Consider the following 15,994-nt stretch of genomic DNA (forward strand, 5'->3'; position numbering starts at 1 on the left):
AATAAAGAGCTTTTAAGCAAAGTATTTGTATCCTAAATTACTAAATACTTATTTTAATAGGCTAACAATCCCCTTGTCACTTGACTCCTTTATAAAAATATTCAGATATGGTCTTGATAAATAATTGTGAGTGGGCCAAGGGTCATGTTCAGAATCTATTTTAAAAATGTGGTTGATTTTTATAACGAGCCAGTAGGACAGGGAGTGGTAATTTTATACCGCAGAGAGCGATTGGCCGGGGCGTGGCAGCCTAGGGGAACAGGGTGGGCCCTGGCTGGCTGGGATTGGGGCGGGGAAGGCGTGCCAGAGGCAAGTGATAAAAATAATCTCTGGTGCAGTCCTCATGCCTTTGTGCCCCTCTGCGTCCCTCTACGTTTCCGGGGTCGGATCAGCAAGCGCCGTCCCCTTTGGAAAGTGGTCCCGTGAGCGAGGGAAGTGTTGCTGCCTGTCCTGTCCTCATTGTAGCGGTGGTTCTGGAGATGGTGACAGCCTTGGATGGAGGTGGAGTAACAGGGTGATCATTGTACTAACATGATGATCACAAGATGGTTAAGGCTTTCCGTCCTGTCCTCTGCTGTCTACACCGTTTACGTGAGATCATTTAGGTTTACAAGTGTTCCTTTTGAGGTATTTTTAGTTCTGACCTGTGTTTTACAGATGCAGAAACTCTGGTGGACCAGGATAGGGGTCCTTGTATCCCCTGGAAGTCTTTCTGGAGAGCCTGGAGTGACTGTGAATCCATAACTGATTCCAGGGATTCTGTTTTCCTAGAGGGATGCAGAATGGAATAGCAAAACCCTGCCTCTCCTGCACACACAGAACCTGCTCTCGGGGTCCCTTTTTAAAGGTTCTGTATGACTCTGTTTTCTGAACTTGGAAACAGAGGATAATAGTATTTAGGCACTAACATATTTTTAAAAATTTATTATAGGTTTAACATAAAAATAGTAACTATGTAAATTTTTAAAAAAGATTTGTATATTTATTTGAAAGGCAGAGTTACAGAGAGGCAGAGGCAGGGAGAGAAAGGTCTTCCACCTGTTGGTTCATCTCCCCAGATGGCCACAGTGGCTGGAGCTGTGCCAATCCAAAGCCAGGAGCCAGGAGCTTCTTCCAGGTCTCCCATGTAGGTACAGAGCTCCTGAGAACTTGGCCATCTTCTACTGCTTTCCTACGCCATAGCAGAGAGCTGGACGGGAAGTGGAGCAGCTGGGACTTGAACTGGCACCCATGGGATGCCAGCACTGCAGGTGGCAGCTTTATCCACTACACCACAGTGCTGGCCCCACTATGTAAATTTTTAAAGATAAAACCTTCTTATCCAGGACAATCATTCTTTAATATTTCAGTGTTTTTCCCACCAGTCTGTTTTTACATGTGTGTGCCACATGTTTAAGATCATATTTTATATATAATTTCATCTTTTTTTCATTTAGACACCATGTGTACATATATATGCATTTCCTCTTAATATTAAACTCTAACAATTTTAACTTTTAATGCCCATTTATTGCTCAGTTTTTTAAAACTTTGTACAGTTTAGTGAATAATAATAAAGGGTCAATTTTTAAAAAAGATTTATTTATTGACTTGAGAGACAGAGCTACAGAGAGAGAGAGGGAAAGAGAGAGAGAGAAAGGTCTTCCATCCACTGGTTCACTCCCCAAATGGTCACAATGGCCAGAGCTACACTGATCAGGAGCCAGAAGCCCTCTCTAGGTCTCCCACGTGGGTGCAGGGGCCCAAGGACTTGGGCCATCTTCTCCTGCTTTCCCAGGCCACAGCAGAGAGCTGGATCGCAAGTGGAGCAGCTGGGACTTGAACCGATGCCCATATGGGGTGCCACAGGCAGAGACTTAACTCGCTATGCCACAGCGCCAGCTATATGGGTAAATTTTTTATACTTTTTAAAATAAATAAGGCAATGAAGAATATGACTTGAAATGTTTGTATCTGAAAGGGAAGACTGGCTAGGGACTTCCTACCCATCCTGACGTAGAGTCTGTTAATGCGCACCAGCGCCCGTGCACAGTGTGGGGGCCTGGGACGGGCCCCTCAGCTGGCCTCCTCGGCCTTTCAGGTAGCAGCTTGTTCTGACTTGTGGAAGGGGAACCCGTGTTCAGAAGGCTGCTGTTCTGGAAGAAAAAGGACTTGCAGTTCCGACCTCCTGCATGAGCACGTGAGACTTTGCCTAATTATTTTAAAAGATGACCTAAGTTACTCTTTCTCTGGCTGGGTGTCAAATGCTTGCAAGCCACCACTGTAAAGGGATAAAGGAAGGAATGGTGTTTGGGACTGAGTGACAAGCTAGCACTATATATAGGCCATTCCTTCACGTTGCACCTGGTGGCATTTGCTCTGTCCAAGTTGTTTGTTTCCTTTGGGGGCGTTGCCTTAGGAATAGTTCTGAGATTGTTTTAATAAAGAGTCTACTGGTTCTTCACCAAAGGTCGACATGAATGGTTCACATTTATTTCTCTCTCTAGAGAATCTTGGGGTTTGATATGGATTAGGTGTCAGTAATAGTCCAGTTTTATGAAACAGCTAGTGCACAGATGATTCTCCTCATCACCTATGACTTCTATCATGTAAGCATGGAAATTGGTTATTGGTGTATAGAATAAGTAGACTGAGCATTCTCTTGAAGCTGCCAGTTCCTTCTGATAGGTAATTCACCTTATGAATTTCATGTCAAAGCATTTTGAGTATCATTTCCATGTTTTTAGTTCTCAGGCGTTGTCTTGACCCCTGATTTCATCAGGTGGGGTGGGGAGGTTATGTTTTTGCAGAAAATGTCATTTGGCTTCAAGATTTCATTAGGCTTATTAAATCCCCAGTTGGTATTTGTTAGTATTTTGTGTTTATCTTGTTTCTCTCTTTTTTTCATTTGTTTTATTTTTCTGCATGAGTGTGGTTTTGTTGAGAGGTGAATATTGTTCCGTGGCAATATTTATAAAATGTGTAGACCTGCTGAATTCCTCTGTGACTCTAAGTGACTGTTAACTTCCTCTGTCCAACTTACAGCAGTTTCAGTGACAAAAAATGTTGTTTTTCTGAGTTTTATTGTTTGTTAGGAATCTGTCACATCTTGGAATGCTGACATTCATACCAGTGGCTTGGATGTTTTCTATTTTTATGTTGTTAAATATGATAATGCCCTAAGATAGGGCTAAACAGTTATTGTCGTGCAGTTTGTATTCTCGAAGCAATGTGTAATTCATAGTTAGGTGTTTTCTTAAAGTTTTATTTAAATGAATTCAGTTTCTTCCTATCAACAGAAGGTTATGAGCAAAGGTGATGAGGATTATGGTGTTGGGCCGGGGTCAGAGGGAATATTTGCCAGAGATGATACAGAAACCTGGTAAAGCACATGTGTTTTACCAACCTGTGAGCGAACCTGTGGCCACTGCATTGTGCAGGCTGTGAGCTGCTTACACCTGTGGTGGTTGTAGGTGCATACCTCGGGGTAATTGACAGACAGAGGGCAGTAGGGAAGGAAATGTTTTGCCCTTCATTGTTCCAAAGGCATCATTTGCATTAGCTGTTGGGCTGGAAACCAAGAGATGAAAATTATAAACTTGAAGGTTCAGAAATGGTTTCCCACTGTACCTTTGGTGGATGAGACATAGTGAATAGGAAGACATTAATAATGCTAATTGTCCTGAAGTGCCCTGAGTCAGTGCATTTAAAGAACTGGAATAGAAGTTATTATGTTCTTTAACATTTTTTAGTTATTTTTAAAATTTTTTTTTTATTATTTATTTGACAGATAGAGTTAGACAGTGAGGGAATGAGACAGGTCTTCCTTCCATTGGTTCACCCCCCAAATGGCCGCTACGGCTGGAGCTACACCAATCTGAAGCCAGGAGCCATGTACTTCTTCCTGGTCTCCCATAGGGTGCAGGGCCCAAGCACTTGGGCCATCCTCCACTGTCTTCCCGGGCCACAGCAGAGAGCTGGCCTGGAAGAGGAGCAACCAGGACTAGAACCTGGTGCCCATATGGGATGCTGGTGCTGCAGGTGGAGGATTAACCAAGTGAGCCATGGCGCCGGCCCCAACATTTCTTAGTTCTAAAATTGCATCGCTGTATGAATTGAATCAATTTTACTTTTTGGCCACTGACATCTTTGAAAAACTAAAAATTCAAATTTGATTATTAAGATAGGCTTACACTGTGTCTTTAAATTTATAACTTAATGCCTAAATTATTTGTTAAAAAGGAAGATAATTTACTCAGTTGTCTTTTAACTCACAGTTTGAATTTTTTTCTAGTGACTTAACAGTCATTGAAAATTATTTGCCAAAAAAAGCAATAGTAAGCTAGATGTTTTAAGACATGAACCGTTATTGGTATACAGACTCTTTGAATTTATGTTGATCACAGTCTAGGAAAAAAAATAATGTATTAGAAGTACTACATCTGATCTTCTCAGTAGAATTGATTTTTTTTTATCATAGTAGTCCCCAGGAAAGAGCCGTTTAATAGATACAGTCATGTATACCATGTTTAATCATAAATAGCATTTTTATTGCTCTGATACTGTAACACTTTATCTTTGATGCAGAGTGACTGATAAACTCTGTCTTCCTATTTGTGCAGGTGGACAGTGTAGGGAGCCTGTAAGACTGGGGGGAAGGATAAGCCCAGGCAAGGTGTGAGCCAGGAATTTGGGGGGTGCTAAGAGAAGGATGGCTGTTGGGGTGGGGTTAAGGCTGGGAATCAGGGGAGTCAGAGGATGCAGGTGTCCAGTGCGTGGACTGCAGGGTGTGGTTTACCAGGGTGTGTGGGGTAGCAGACCCAGGAAGCGCACTAACCTCCACCCCACAAGTTCCATGACAAGCTAGTCCCTAACTGGCATTGCACTGCCCGCGGCAACTGCTGTCCACCAAAGTGCCGTTAAAATTGAGCGTTTGTTCATGGATTTGTCTCGTGTTTATGAAGTATTCTTTGTCACTGCAGCACAGGTTTGGTAGATTTCAAAGTTTGAGTCATATTTGCATATTATTTCAAAGATGAATTGAAACTTTGATCCAGTGTCACTGTGTGGGGTATACAAAGGAAATAAAATGATCTACCTCTGCTATCATATAACTTAGTATCTAGTTGGGAAGATCAGGCAAGTTGTATGTGAAACATAAGAAACGTTGCTGATGTTTTGTTAAACAGATAGTATACTGTAAATCAATTTAGCAAAGACCATACAAAATGCAAATAAAAATCTTTCCTTTGGAAGATATGGGGTATTTTAATGTCTGTGACTTTAAATCAAAGGTGACATTTAAAGAGGTCAACTTTGAATTGGGGTTTAGGATTTGATTGTTGGAAAGAAAATCCAGTACAGAACATGAGTGAAGGCACAGAGGGAGAGCACATTATTTGCGACCAAAAGCTTGATTAAAGACAAAAGAAAGGGATCAGTTGATGTAGAACAGAAGTGCAGTTTAGGGAGTGAAGTAGTTGTAAAGGCATCGGTAATGGTGGCGTTAGGCAGTGATCTGGTATACAAAGCCGTGTAACTTGGTGGAAAGCTAGAACTATTAGTGAATTCAGTCTCAAGTAACATTGGCAGAAGGCTGGAAGAAATGTGCACATTTTCGGTTTGGACCTTGTTGACTGTGTCCACTTACAGTTAGCGCTTTTCATTGACACCAAATATATTCACAATTTTAAAAGGTAAAATTGTGCCATAGTACTCTTAATAGTCATGTTTTAAATTAGAGCTGGCAGCTCTAATGAGGATAAGTGGAGAAACAAGACATTTAGCTAATCAATTCTGAGAGGTTGAAATACTATTCTCATTATGATTAGCATGACAAACAATGAGCTACTTGATTGTAAAAATCACAAGCCTACTTTCTTCTTGCTGGTGCTACGTGATAAGTTAATTGATTGCTGTGAGAATGTGGCTAGTTTTTTTTTTTTTTTTTTTTTTAAAGTACTGAAAGAGCATAAATCCATGGCTGAACGAGTCTGTATTTATGTGGTAGGGGCTGAAGACAAATTTTAATTTTCCTATTTCATGTGAAGTACAGTATAGTATTAGAAAATTATATTCTTCAAAGAATACAAGTTTGTCGTAAGTCATTTTATACCTTATCACAGATGGAATATGGCATTTGAAAAATAGTTCACCAATGAATAATTTCCAGAAGGGTAAGTTTTTGAACGCTAGAAGGACAAACGTATAAAGAGAAGTGAGGAGTGGAGTTTGGAAGTTGTACATTGAGGTATTATTTACTTTCAAGTATTAGGGAAAAAAAAGCACACCGATGGAAACATGGAATTGAACATGGGAGGAAGAGGAGAGTTATTGGAGAACACACAGGAAAAAGCAAAGTTATGAATCCTCATAAAACTGTCCTCAGTGGGTTTTAAAAAATATGAGGGGACTTTAAATGGTTCATAGGAAATAGAATTTTTGCAAAAAGAAATTGAAATCCACAGGTGTGTGTGAGAGAGAGAGTGATTGATTCATTCCTCTGGGACTTGGCTGTTGTCCATTCTTCTGCTGCTATTTACCCGCCACCTAATCCAGCAGCAGGTAGGAACTGGCATACTTGGACTGAAAGCTGCAAAGCCTTCTACTTCATAGGCTAAGTATTTGTTAAGTTCAAAGATAGTTATCAAGAGTGTGTGATATCTCTATTATTCTTTTGAAAGTATTAACTTGTAAGAAACGTAATCACTACAAAAGAGCATCCCAGTAACTTCTTGTCTTAGAATTGTTTATCAAAAGCCTTATCAGAAGTGGTGAGCACTAAGACCAGAACTGATTTTTCCCCCCAAAGACACCTTTATCTAAGGCATACAGACGTCATGCACTTCCTAAGTACAACTTTAGGAACAGAGTCCTTCTTCCCACCCTCCCACCCTCCCGCCCCTCCTTCTCCTCCCTTTCCCATTCTCACTCCCAGTCCCATTCTCCACTAAGATACATTTTTGATTAACTTTAAACACAGAAGACCAACTCTATACTAAGTAACGAGTTCAACAATTTGCATGAAAAAAAAAAAAAAAAACAACCAAACCAAACCAAAACAAAACCCTGTTCTTCAGCAGTAGAAACAAGGGGTACAGAACTGACTTCTAAAATCAATCATTACGCTAGGTTATTAGGGGGTCTTTGAGATGCCTCACCTTGATGCTTGCTCAGGATTAATGAGCTCTTCTGTCCTGACCCATGTCCTAGACGGCTCACCTGTATTTCCTATGTCCTCAGACTTCTCCCATAACACTTTCATCCTGTAAGTGTAGGAGTGGGTGAGTGCCTCTTATGTGCCTGCTTGGAATATTATGTCAAACTCTACAAACTCATCAAAGCCAAGCAAGAAACAGCATCTCAAGAAGGAAGAGGGGACAGTTTGTCCGCGCTGCAGCGAGATTCAGTAATGTGGGAACAGAGATACCACCTGGGGATTTTGCAGCGTTGAAGTCACAGGTGACCTAACGGAACCAGGATCGGCGGAGTGGCCAAGCTGGTGGAAGGTGAATCTTGTGTCATGTCCAGAGGTTTCATGGTGATGAGGAACAGGGCAAGGGGCTGGTGGTAGCAGTTGTTGTGAAGTCAAGAGGGACTTGTTTCTTTGAAATTAGGAGATGAAAGGGTAGTTGTGTGTGTGTGTGTGTGTGTATTGATGGAATGCACCAGCAGAGAGGGGTGAATAGACGGCACAGGAAAGAATAGAAGTGCTTGCAGAAGTAGATGAAATCTACAGACGGTGGTGATAGGTTATAGCTTTTCTTTCTTTTTGAAGATTTATTTAGTTCATTATTTTAAAGGTGTGTTACAGAGAAAGAGCGAGAGAGAAAGAGAGAGAAATCTTCCATCCACTGGTCCACTCCCCAAATGGCTGCAGTGCTAGGGCTGGGCCAGGAGTTAGGAACTCCATTCAGGTCTTCCACGTGGGTGGCGAGGGCCCAAGCACTTGGACCATCTTCTGCTGCTTTCCCAGATGCATTAACAGGGAGCTGGACTGGAAGTGGAGCAGCTGGGAGGCAAACCAGTGTCCGTGTGGGATGCGGGTGTCACAGGTGGCAGCTAAACCTGCTACACCACAACGCTGGCCCGGATGTTAGCTTTTCAAAGAGTGAAAGCACGTCACGCTGTTTCGTAGGCTGAGAGTGAGACAGATCAGTTGGCAGATTGGGGAGTTCAGTGATGGTATGGGAAGATTAGAAAAGCGAGGTTGTGAAACACAGGGAGGGGTCTGGCGCTGTGGTGTATTGGATAAAGCCACTGGCTGCAGTGCCAGCATCCCATATCGGTGCTGGTTCGAGTCCCAGCTTCTCCACTTCCAATCCAGCTTTCTGCTGTGGCCTGGGAAAGCAGTAGAAGGTGACCCAAATCCTTGGGCCCCTGCACATATGATGGAGACCCAGAGGAAGCTCCTGGCTCCTGGCTTTGGATCAGCACAGCTCCAGCCATCGTGGCTAACTGGGGAGTGAACTAGCGGATGGAAGACCTCTCTCTCTCTCTGCCTCTCTTTCTCTCTCTGTGTAACTCTGACTTTCAAATAAAAAACAAATCAAAGAAAGAAGCAGAGTGAGTGCCGAGCTCACACTCTCTATTTGCTGTCATAGATTTGTGGGTTTTCCTTCTTTTTCTAGCAACTGTCAGCTGTTTGGAGACAGGCATGGAGGAGTGGGAGGTTGGACTTTGCTAGGGCTTGCTCTTTTGCCAGCTCGTGCAGTGCAGTGAGAGAGGCATGCAGGAACTGGGCTGCAGGTTGATGCCCCTGTCTCTGTGTGCATTTTCTCCAAGCCCTGGGACTCTAGGTTGCATTTCTGGCACATAACACACAGCTGTGAGTCTGCTTTGGTAAGCTGCTGGTCACTCATCCTTTAGGAATTTCTGTGTCTTCCTTCTGTCCTCTTGTTGCTGTTGTTCCTTCCTTGACAGTTAGAAATGACAGTCTGTCAGCTTGGATGCCTCTGTCCCCACTGCTGCTGCCCTTGTTCAGATGTCGCCATGCTGCAGCCCTTCCATTAAGCCACCGGAATCACTGCTGAAAAGCGCAGAGTGTCGTGGTGGTGGTGGTGGTGGTGGTCTGTTGTAAAGTGTGCCTCAGTGGCTTCGCACTGCCAGACATAAAATCTGGACTCTGTAGAGCAGCCACAGTGCTGTGCCCCGCCCACAGTACTGCTCATACACTCGCTGCAGTGACACCAGTCAGGTCTCTGTGGTCTGAGCTCCCTCACTGTGGCCGCGTTCACTCTGCCTCCACTCACTCACCTGTGGAAACCCTGGTTTCGTTCTGTGGGACGCCTTCCTCCCATTCCTGCCAGGCTCAAACACTCCAGGTTTGTTGCAAAACCATAACCTTTCCAAGGGCATGGACCGTACGCTTCATCCTCGCTTCCCTAGGGCCCAGGACCCAGCAGGCGTTAACAAGTGTTTGTTCAGCATTGTGTTTTGAACTTGTCCTTGTAAAAAGTCACTGAAAGTGTCTACCAGTATTACGACAACAATCCCTTTCAGAAATAACTTTTCAACTGCCTACAGTTTATTTAATGTCAGGGTACTATGGAGGAGGAGAGGAGGTTGCCGGTCCTGGAAGACAGAGTCCAGGGGGAACCAGTAAGAAGTCGATACTGCCTGACCTGTGCAGGTGTTTGGGAGAGGGAGGACGTGAGACGGTGTCTTGCCAGGTGTCCGTGTGCTCACTGCGTTCATGCAGTTAGTGTTGGCTGCATAAACACAGCAGGAACTAAGTTCTGGCTCACAGTGTGAAAGGGTTACTGGCCTCTGTCTCCCCCTCCTGACGCTAGCACTTGCCTACTGTTTGCAGGATCAGTTCCTACCCCAGGTGGAGGGGCGCTCCGGCTGTCAGGTCTGCACTGGAAGCCAGAAGCAGAAGGGAACCACAGGAGCAAACAAGTCACCCTTTCTGTCCAACTCAGGTTCCTTGGAACGGCATTTCTATTTATACTTCATTGTCCAGAATGTGGTCCTGTGGCCACCTCAGGCCACAGGATCCAGGGACATACAGGCTTTTATTCTGCAGTGTGATGTGCTCTGCTAAAAATAATCGTATAAAAATATCCTTCTAAGGAAAGAGAGAACGGACATCAGAGTAGGCACCCAGCAGACTCCACTATACTTACTCTCCCATTCTCTAGTCTTGTCAATTCTCTTTGCTACATCCTTCCTCTCCTCAGCCCTGTGCTAATGCTTAGCCATATCCCACCAGGTCTTACATCATCTGTAATTCCTTCTTGCCCTACTTAAAGTTCACCAAGTTCTGGTCGTCCCACAACACCTAATGCAAACCTGTATGCTCAAGATTTTAAGGAATTGCCGGGAGAGAGTTCAGAATAAGGAAAAGAAAATCATGAAACAAGCATAAACGTGGTTTGACTGGAGTTGAGGATGTTGAAGGGAACATTTAGTTGCATTTGATATAAATGTAGCCTGTTTTACATTTGAATTAAAGCAGGTATGTAAATCAAAGGAGTCATGTAAAATCGATAAATGAAGCCAGTGGGATATATGAAGATGCTGCCCCCTTGGGTACTCACTGTACTTTTTGCTTCAGCATGAAATGGCTTCATCCTGGAAAGCTCACATGAGTTTTTTAGCATTATTTAGAGTAGTCTTTGCGCTTTTACATCATGTTCTGAGGTGATACCTGGTGCACAGAGCAAAACTATTCTCTAGAGAGGGAGTTCAATTGCTGGACCAAGTTGGGAATTGGGTTGCTATAACTACGACATCCCAGATGTGCTGTACACATGAAGGCAGGCTCCTGTGGTCTTGGGAGTGCTGGCATCGGTAGTGTCTCCACGAGGTACGTAGCCTTAGAGGGAGTGATCCTAATGTTTTTTGTGTTTAGTTGATGCAGTATCTCAGTCATGTGATGCTGAAGTTGGCATTTATGCCCCTTGGTATAACTGAGCTCATGATAGTTCACCCTGAAAGTTCTACTTTGCAGGGGTGGTTGGATTTCTTTTTTGGAAATAGGCATTATTATATTTTATAAAGTTTTGAAGTCTGATGTGTGTGTCAGTGAAATACCATATTGTTCTTCTCAGTGAAACGTCTGAATTGTCTACTGCCGAGCTCAGGACCCTTGTTTGTGCCATAGTGACTTGTGGTTTCAGAGCTGGGGAGGAGGGATGTGTAAGTTATATGATGCAGTATGTGCCTTAACATACTTGTATAGCCATCAGTTTGGTTTGGATGAAGCAAGTTTACTTTCTGTAGTGGGGACGCTGACAAAATAACGAGTAGGGATATTGTTAAAGAGCAATTGCCATATGAAGCAAATTATATTCAGTGAAAATGGAATGTCTTTACTAAAATAAGAATTTCTAATTAATTATAGTTCAGGGACACTTATTTTCTTATGAACTGAGTAACACATACATTTTAGAGATAATAAAAGTATATTTGAGGGCTGGCGCCGCGGCTCACTAGGCTAATCCTCCGCCTTGCGGCGCCGGCACACCGGGTTCTAGTCCTGGTTGGGGCGCCGGATTCTGTCCCGGTTGCCCCTCTTCCAGGCCAGCTCTCTGCTATATCCCGGGAATGCAGTGGAGGATGGCCTAAAACCTTGGACCCTGCACCCTCATGGGAGACCAGGAGAAGCACCTGGCTCCTGCCTTTGCATCAACGCCTTGTGCCAGCCGCAGCGGCCATTAGAGGGTGAACCAACGGCAAAAAGGAAGACCTTTCTCTCTGTCTCTCTCTCACACTATCCACTCTGCCTGTCAAAAAAAAAAAAAAAAAAAGTATATTTGAATGATAAAGGACCTTATTGTCTATTATGTGCTCAACTTAATATTTTTGCTGTGCTGTAAATTGTTGAAAAGCACTAGCTGAAAGAAATGAGATGAAATAATGTCTCAGTTATGCAGACAGTTGCTTTGTATGCAGGGATTTAAATAAATAAATTAGAGTTTTGAAACTATCCGTTTGATGTTTATTACCAATTTGAATATTGAAGGATGAGTTCATAATACTAAGAATATTTTTTTCCTTATTTTCTTCCTTTGGCCAACCCATGTATGGCTTTATAGTAGTTACATATTTTTGCAATTAAGTCCAAAATAGAACTTCATGTAATTAGGTAATTACATAAATAGCTTCTCTAGGTGATACCTTCATCATGTTTTTTGAGTGGGATATTTCAAGATAGTTCTCTCTGACGACTTACCATATTCATGATTTAAGCAGGGGTGGTGGACATCTGGCTTGTAGGTTGTATGCGACCTACAAAATCATTTGGTCTGGTCCTGCCAAGGCGACCGCAGGTAGGGCTTTACACAGTAAATCCATGTGGCCTGCAGATGATGTTCCAAGTATCCAAATGGCCACTGGCAGGAAAGTGGTTCCCCACCTGTGATGTATGCTTACAAACGGCCTCGTGTTTTAGTATATGACTTGGTTAAGATAACTTTGGTATTTCTGAAATAAACACTTTCAAATAGGGCAGTGATCAAATCTGTCACTTTCCTGTGTTTTATTATTATTTTAATGTTCATTAAGGTGAATTTAGAAAATAACTGTTGCATATTCAAACTTAATTAATACAAATAGAAAAACCTCAGATAGATAGTATTCCATTTCATTCGTTTACATTGTATATATTCCTGCATATATATTTAAGATGTGATTTTTCCCTTCTTTTCTTGCTATTATGATTCAAATAGTCTAAAATAATAATTAATTGCTTACTCAGAATCTTGAGACCATTTCAGGTTACCACGTTGTCATTGGATCTAGAATTTTAACCTACTATATATAGAATCTTGGAAACACAGTAAATATTTGTCTATGAATAAGGCATTCATGCTTCATGACCATTATCCCATTTTAAGTGAACTTTTAAAGACCTTTATTTATAGCCTTTCAAATATAGTAGAGAAGAGCTGCTTGATTACCACTCCAGCCCAGGAAGTCTGAATTTTAATTTTTCTAAGAATATGCATGTAAAAAAACATTCAGTTACAGTCCTTGTGTGTGGCAGAAAAGATGTTTAGAAGATGAAGTAGGGCCAGGCTCTGAAAGGTGATTGCCCAAGGTAGAGTTTTCCAACCCAGACTAATCATTAGGTTCAAATGGCTTAGGATGAGTGAAATACTGAGTCCTGGGCCCCAGCCGTCTTGTTTCACTACATCTGGGTCACACTATAAACCATGTTAGAAGCTTGGAAGCACATGGTCAGTCGAATTTGAATGGAGAGGCTGGACTAATGACACTGAAACCATGTGGGACTTCAGAAGCAGGTCAGTAGGACTGAGGAGGTCCCTGAAAGTTTGGGTAGAGTGGAGATGAGAGGCGGGAAGCTTATTCAGTGTTCTTGGAGCATCACGCTAAGGGCCTGACTGGTATTTTCAAGGAAATAAAAATTGATGAGACAAAAAGGAGAGCAATTTAGGAAGACTAAGTGATGAAATTCAGTGACTGAAGATTACAGACAAAGGGTCAGGAAGGAGTCAAATACAGTGTCAGTGCTTTGAACTTGGATGCCTGTGGCAGGTGTTACCAGAACTGGAAGGAACTGGGTGGTACCCAAATGGAAATGGAGGTCTTTGATTTTAGGCATGTTGAGTTAGGTGCACTGATACACAGGTGGGAGTTATAGGGGATATACAGAATGAGTGTCCTAAAAAAAGTAGAGACAGAGGGCTGGGTAGGTGGAGGATTGGGTAAGTAGGGGGAGTACAGAAGGAAAACAGTGATGCAGGTTTATCAGAAAGTAATAGGAGCAGACTAATAACTCTGAAGTTTTGTTTTACTGCTCGTCGGATGCAAAAATTGTCTCATGGCCCATCTTGTCAAGCCATACAGTGCGTTATCATCCCTTATATAAGGTAGATGTTAAATTTCAAAAATCTCATTAATTTTTGCCAATGAGATGGTTTTAATCTTTCATAAAGCATTAATTTGAAAATGATGGTTTTAACTGCTTCTAGCTTTTGGCTCCTGTGAACATTCATGAACGTTTGTTTATGTGAACGTTACGTTTTCATTACTTCTTGGAGAAACTCCTAGGAGTGAGTTTGGTAGATTACATAGTAGGCGTATGTTTTAATTGTAGAAGGAACTGCCTCACAGTTTTCCAGGGTGGCTGTAATATTTTGTATCCACAAGAACAATTTATAAGATTTCTAATTGTCTTTACATCTTTTCCAACGTTTGGCATTGTCAGTCCTTTTCTCCTCATCTTATTCATTTTGGTAGTTATGTGGTAGTGTTCATGTCTCTGAAGACTGATGTTGAGAATTTTTTCTTACGTTTCTTAGCCATTTATATATTTCCTTTGGCAAAGTGTCAGTCCAAATCTTTTGCCCATGAAAATCTATTAGATTGTCTTATTTTTGAGTTGTGAACCTTCTTTATGTACTTTGGATACAACCCCTTTAATGGATATGCTTTGCAAAAGTTTTCTCCCACTCCATGGCTTCCTTTTTTCTTAATATTTTCTTTCTAAAACCTAAAACTTTTGATCTTGATGAAGTTTATTTTGTCAACATATTTCATACTGTGTGCTTTTAGTGTCCTATTTAAGAAATTATTTTTTAACCTGATGTCTTATGTTTTTCTTCTAGAAATTAAAAAAAATTTAGCTCTTCTAATTAGGTGTAAGATCCATTTTGGTTTAATTTTTGTGTTTTGTGTGTGATATGATGTAAGGGTTAAGATTACATTTTTGCATATGGATATTGAGTTGTTCTAGAACAGTTTGCTGAAAAGGAAATTTTTCATCCATGCAATGTCTTTGACACATTTATTAAAAGTCAATTAATCATCAAAGTATTTATGTAACTATTTCATTGTATCTATTTCTGGAGTCTGTCTTCTGTTCCATTGCCCTGAACCCATATCACACTGTCTTCATTTGTTTGGATTCCTGGTAACTTTTGAAATCCTATAGCAAAGATACTCAGTTGTGGTCTTTATCAAAGTTGATTCTCTTCTATGTCTTTGTATTTCCATATACATTTTAAAGTTGGCTTGTCAGTGCCAAGAATGATTCCTTGAATTTGATTGGCACTACACTGAAGCCACTATCTTTTAAGTGGAAGTAATTTTTTTAAAGATTGACTTTTTAAGTCAGAGTTACACAGAGAGAAGGAGAGGCAGAGAGAGAGAGAGAGAGAGAGAGAGAGAGAGAGAGAGAGAGGTCTTCCATCTGCTGCTTCACTCCCCAGATGAGAGAGAGAGAGGTCTTCCATCCGCTGCTTCACTCCCCAGATGGCCACAAAGGCTGGAGCTGCGCCAATCCAAAGCCAGGAGCCTAACAGACTGTAGGGAAAGGACGAAGAAGGAAAAGAGAAAAGCAGAGCCCAGGAGAGATCCAGAGAGGGAATGAGAGAGCTAAGGAAAGAGAGATCAAGAGAGAGAGAGATTGAGAGTCACATGTTCAGGAACAGGTCCTCTTGAAACTTCGCCGGGTGGCAGGCAAGGAAGTAGGAACAGCAAATCCCGTTAGTATGGAGGTGGAGCTGACACCAGCGGTTGGGCCACGGGGTCACCTGGCTTCCAGTCATGGCGGCAGGGGCTGGAGCATCAGGGCGTAGGTAGCACCACAGATAAGACTGTGCCATTTTACTAACATTCCCCCCTTTTGTTTTTTATAAAGCAAGAGTTGTATGGGATTACATTAGCTCCAAAAGTCCAAGAGGGGTAGAGGGACGATGACATGTCTTTAGAGCTACTTGCTGCTGATATGGGGTGAGAAGGTACTCTGTGCTGTCATGGGGTGGTGGCTCAAACTCCTGGTGTGGAGCCGAGTCTACTCCTGTAACAGCATTTGGTTGACTGCCTGGCTGGTGAAGGCCTTGGTTCGTTCCGTTATCCTCTCCTGTAAACACTTAGACATGGTAGTATAAAAGACAGAGTGAGTACAGCAACGAATGGTCCTAGTAGTGGCATTAACCAAGTAATGAGAGGATTTCATAGAGGAGAGGGAATGGGGGGTGGTCTCTGGGCTCTTCTGAAGACTGTTTGATGGATGTGGTTTAAAGCTGATCCCAACCAAGACTGG

At 42.3% G+C, this 15,994-nt stretch overlaps 1 protein-coding gene across 6 annotated transcripts in view; it reads left to right on the top strand.

The window, feature by feature from the left end:
- Positions 1 to 15,994, top strand: part of RAPGEF2 (Rap guanine nucleotide exchange factor 2) — a 274,024-nt gene that overhangs the window by 117,798 nt on the left and 140,232 nt on the right. For 2 of the 6 annotated variants that reach the window (XM_089301876.1, XM_089301877.1), the window contains exon 1: positions 2,382 to 2,588. The exons of the other annotated variants lie outside the window; for them this stretch is intronic. In XM_089301876.1, coding sequence (XP_089158002.1) covers positions 2,575 to 2,588 — 14 coding nt within the window. In that variant the 5' untranslated portion in view covers positions 2,382 to 2,574. Of the gene's footprint in view, positions 1 to 2,381; positions 2,589 to 15,994 lie in introns of those variants that run through there. 6 annotated transcript variants of the gene reach the window in all.

Source organism: Oryctolagus cuniculus, chromosome 8 (assembly GCF_051225735.1).
Source record: "Oryctolagus cuniculus isolate XC-2025 breed Fujian yellow rabbit chromosome 8, ASM5122573v1, whole genome shotgun sequence".
In the NCBI taxonomy this organism is placed as follows: domain Eukaryota; kingdom Metazoa; phylum Chordata; class Mammalia; order Lagomorpha; family Leporidae; genus Oryctolagus; species Oryctolagus cuniculus.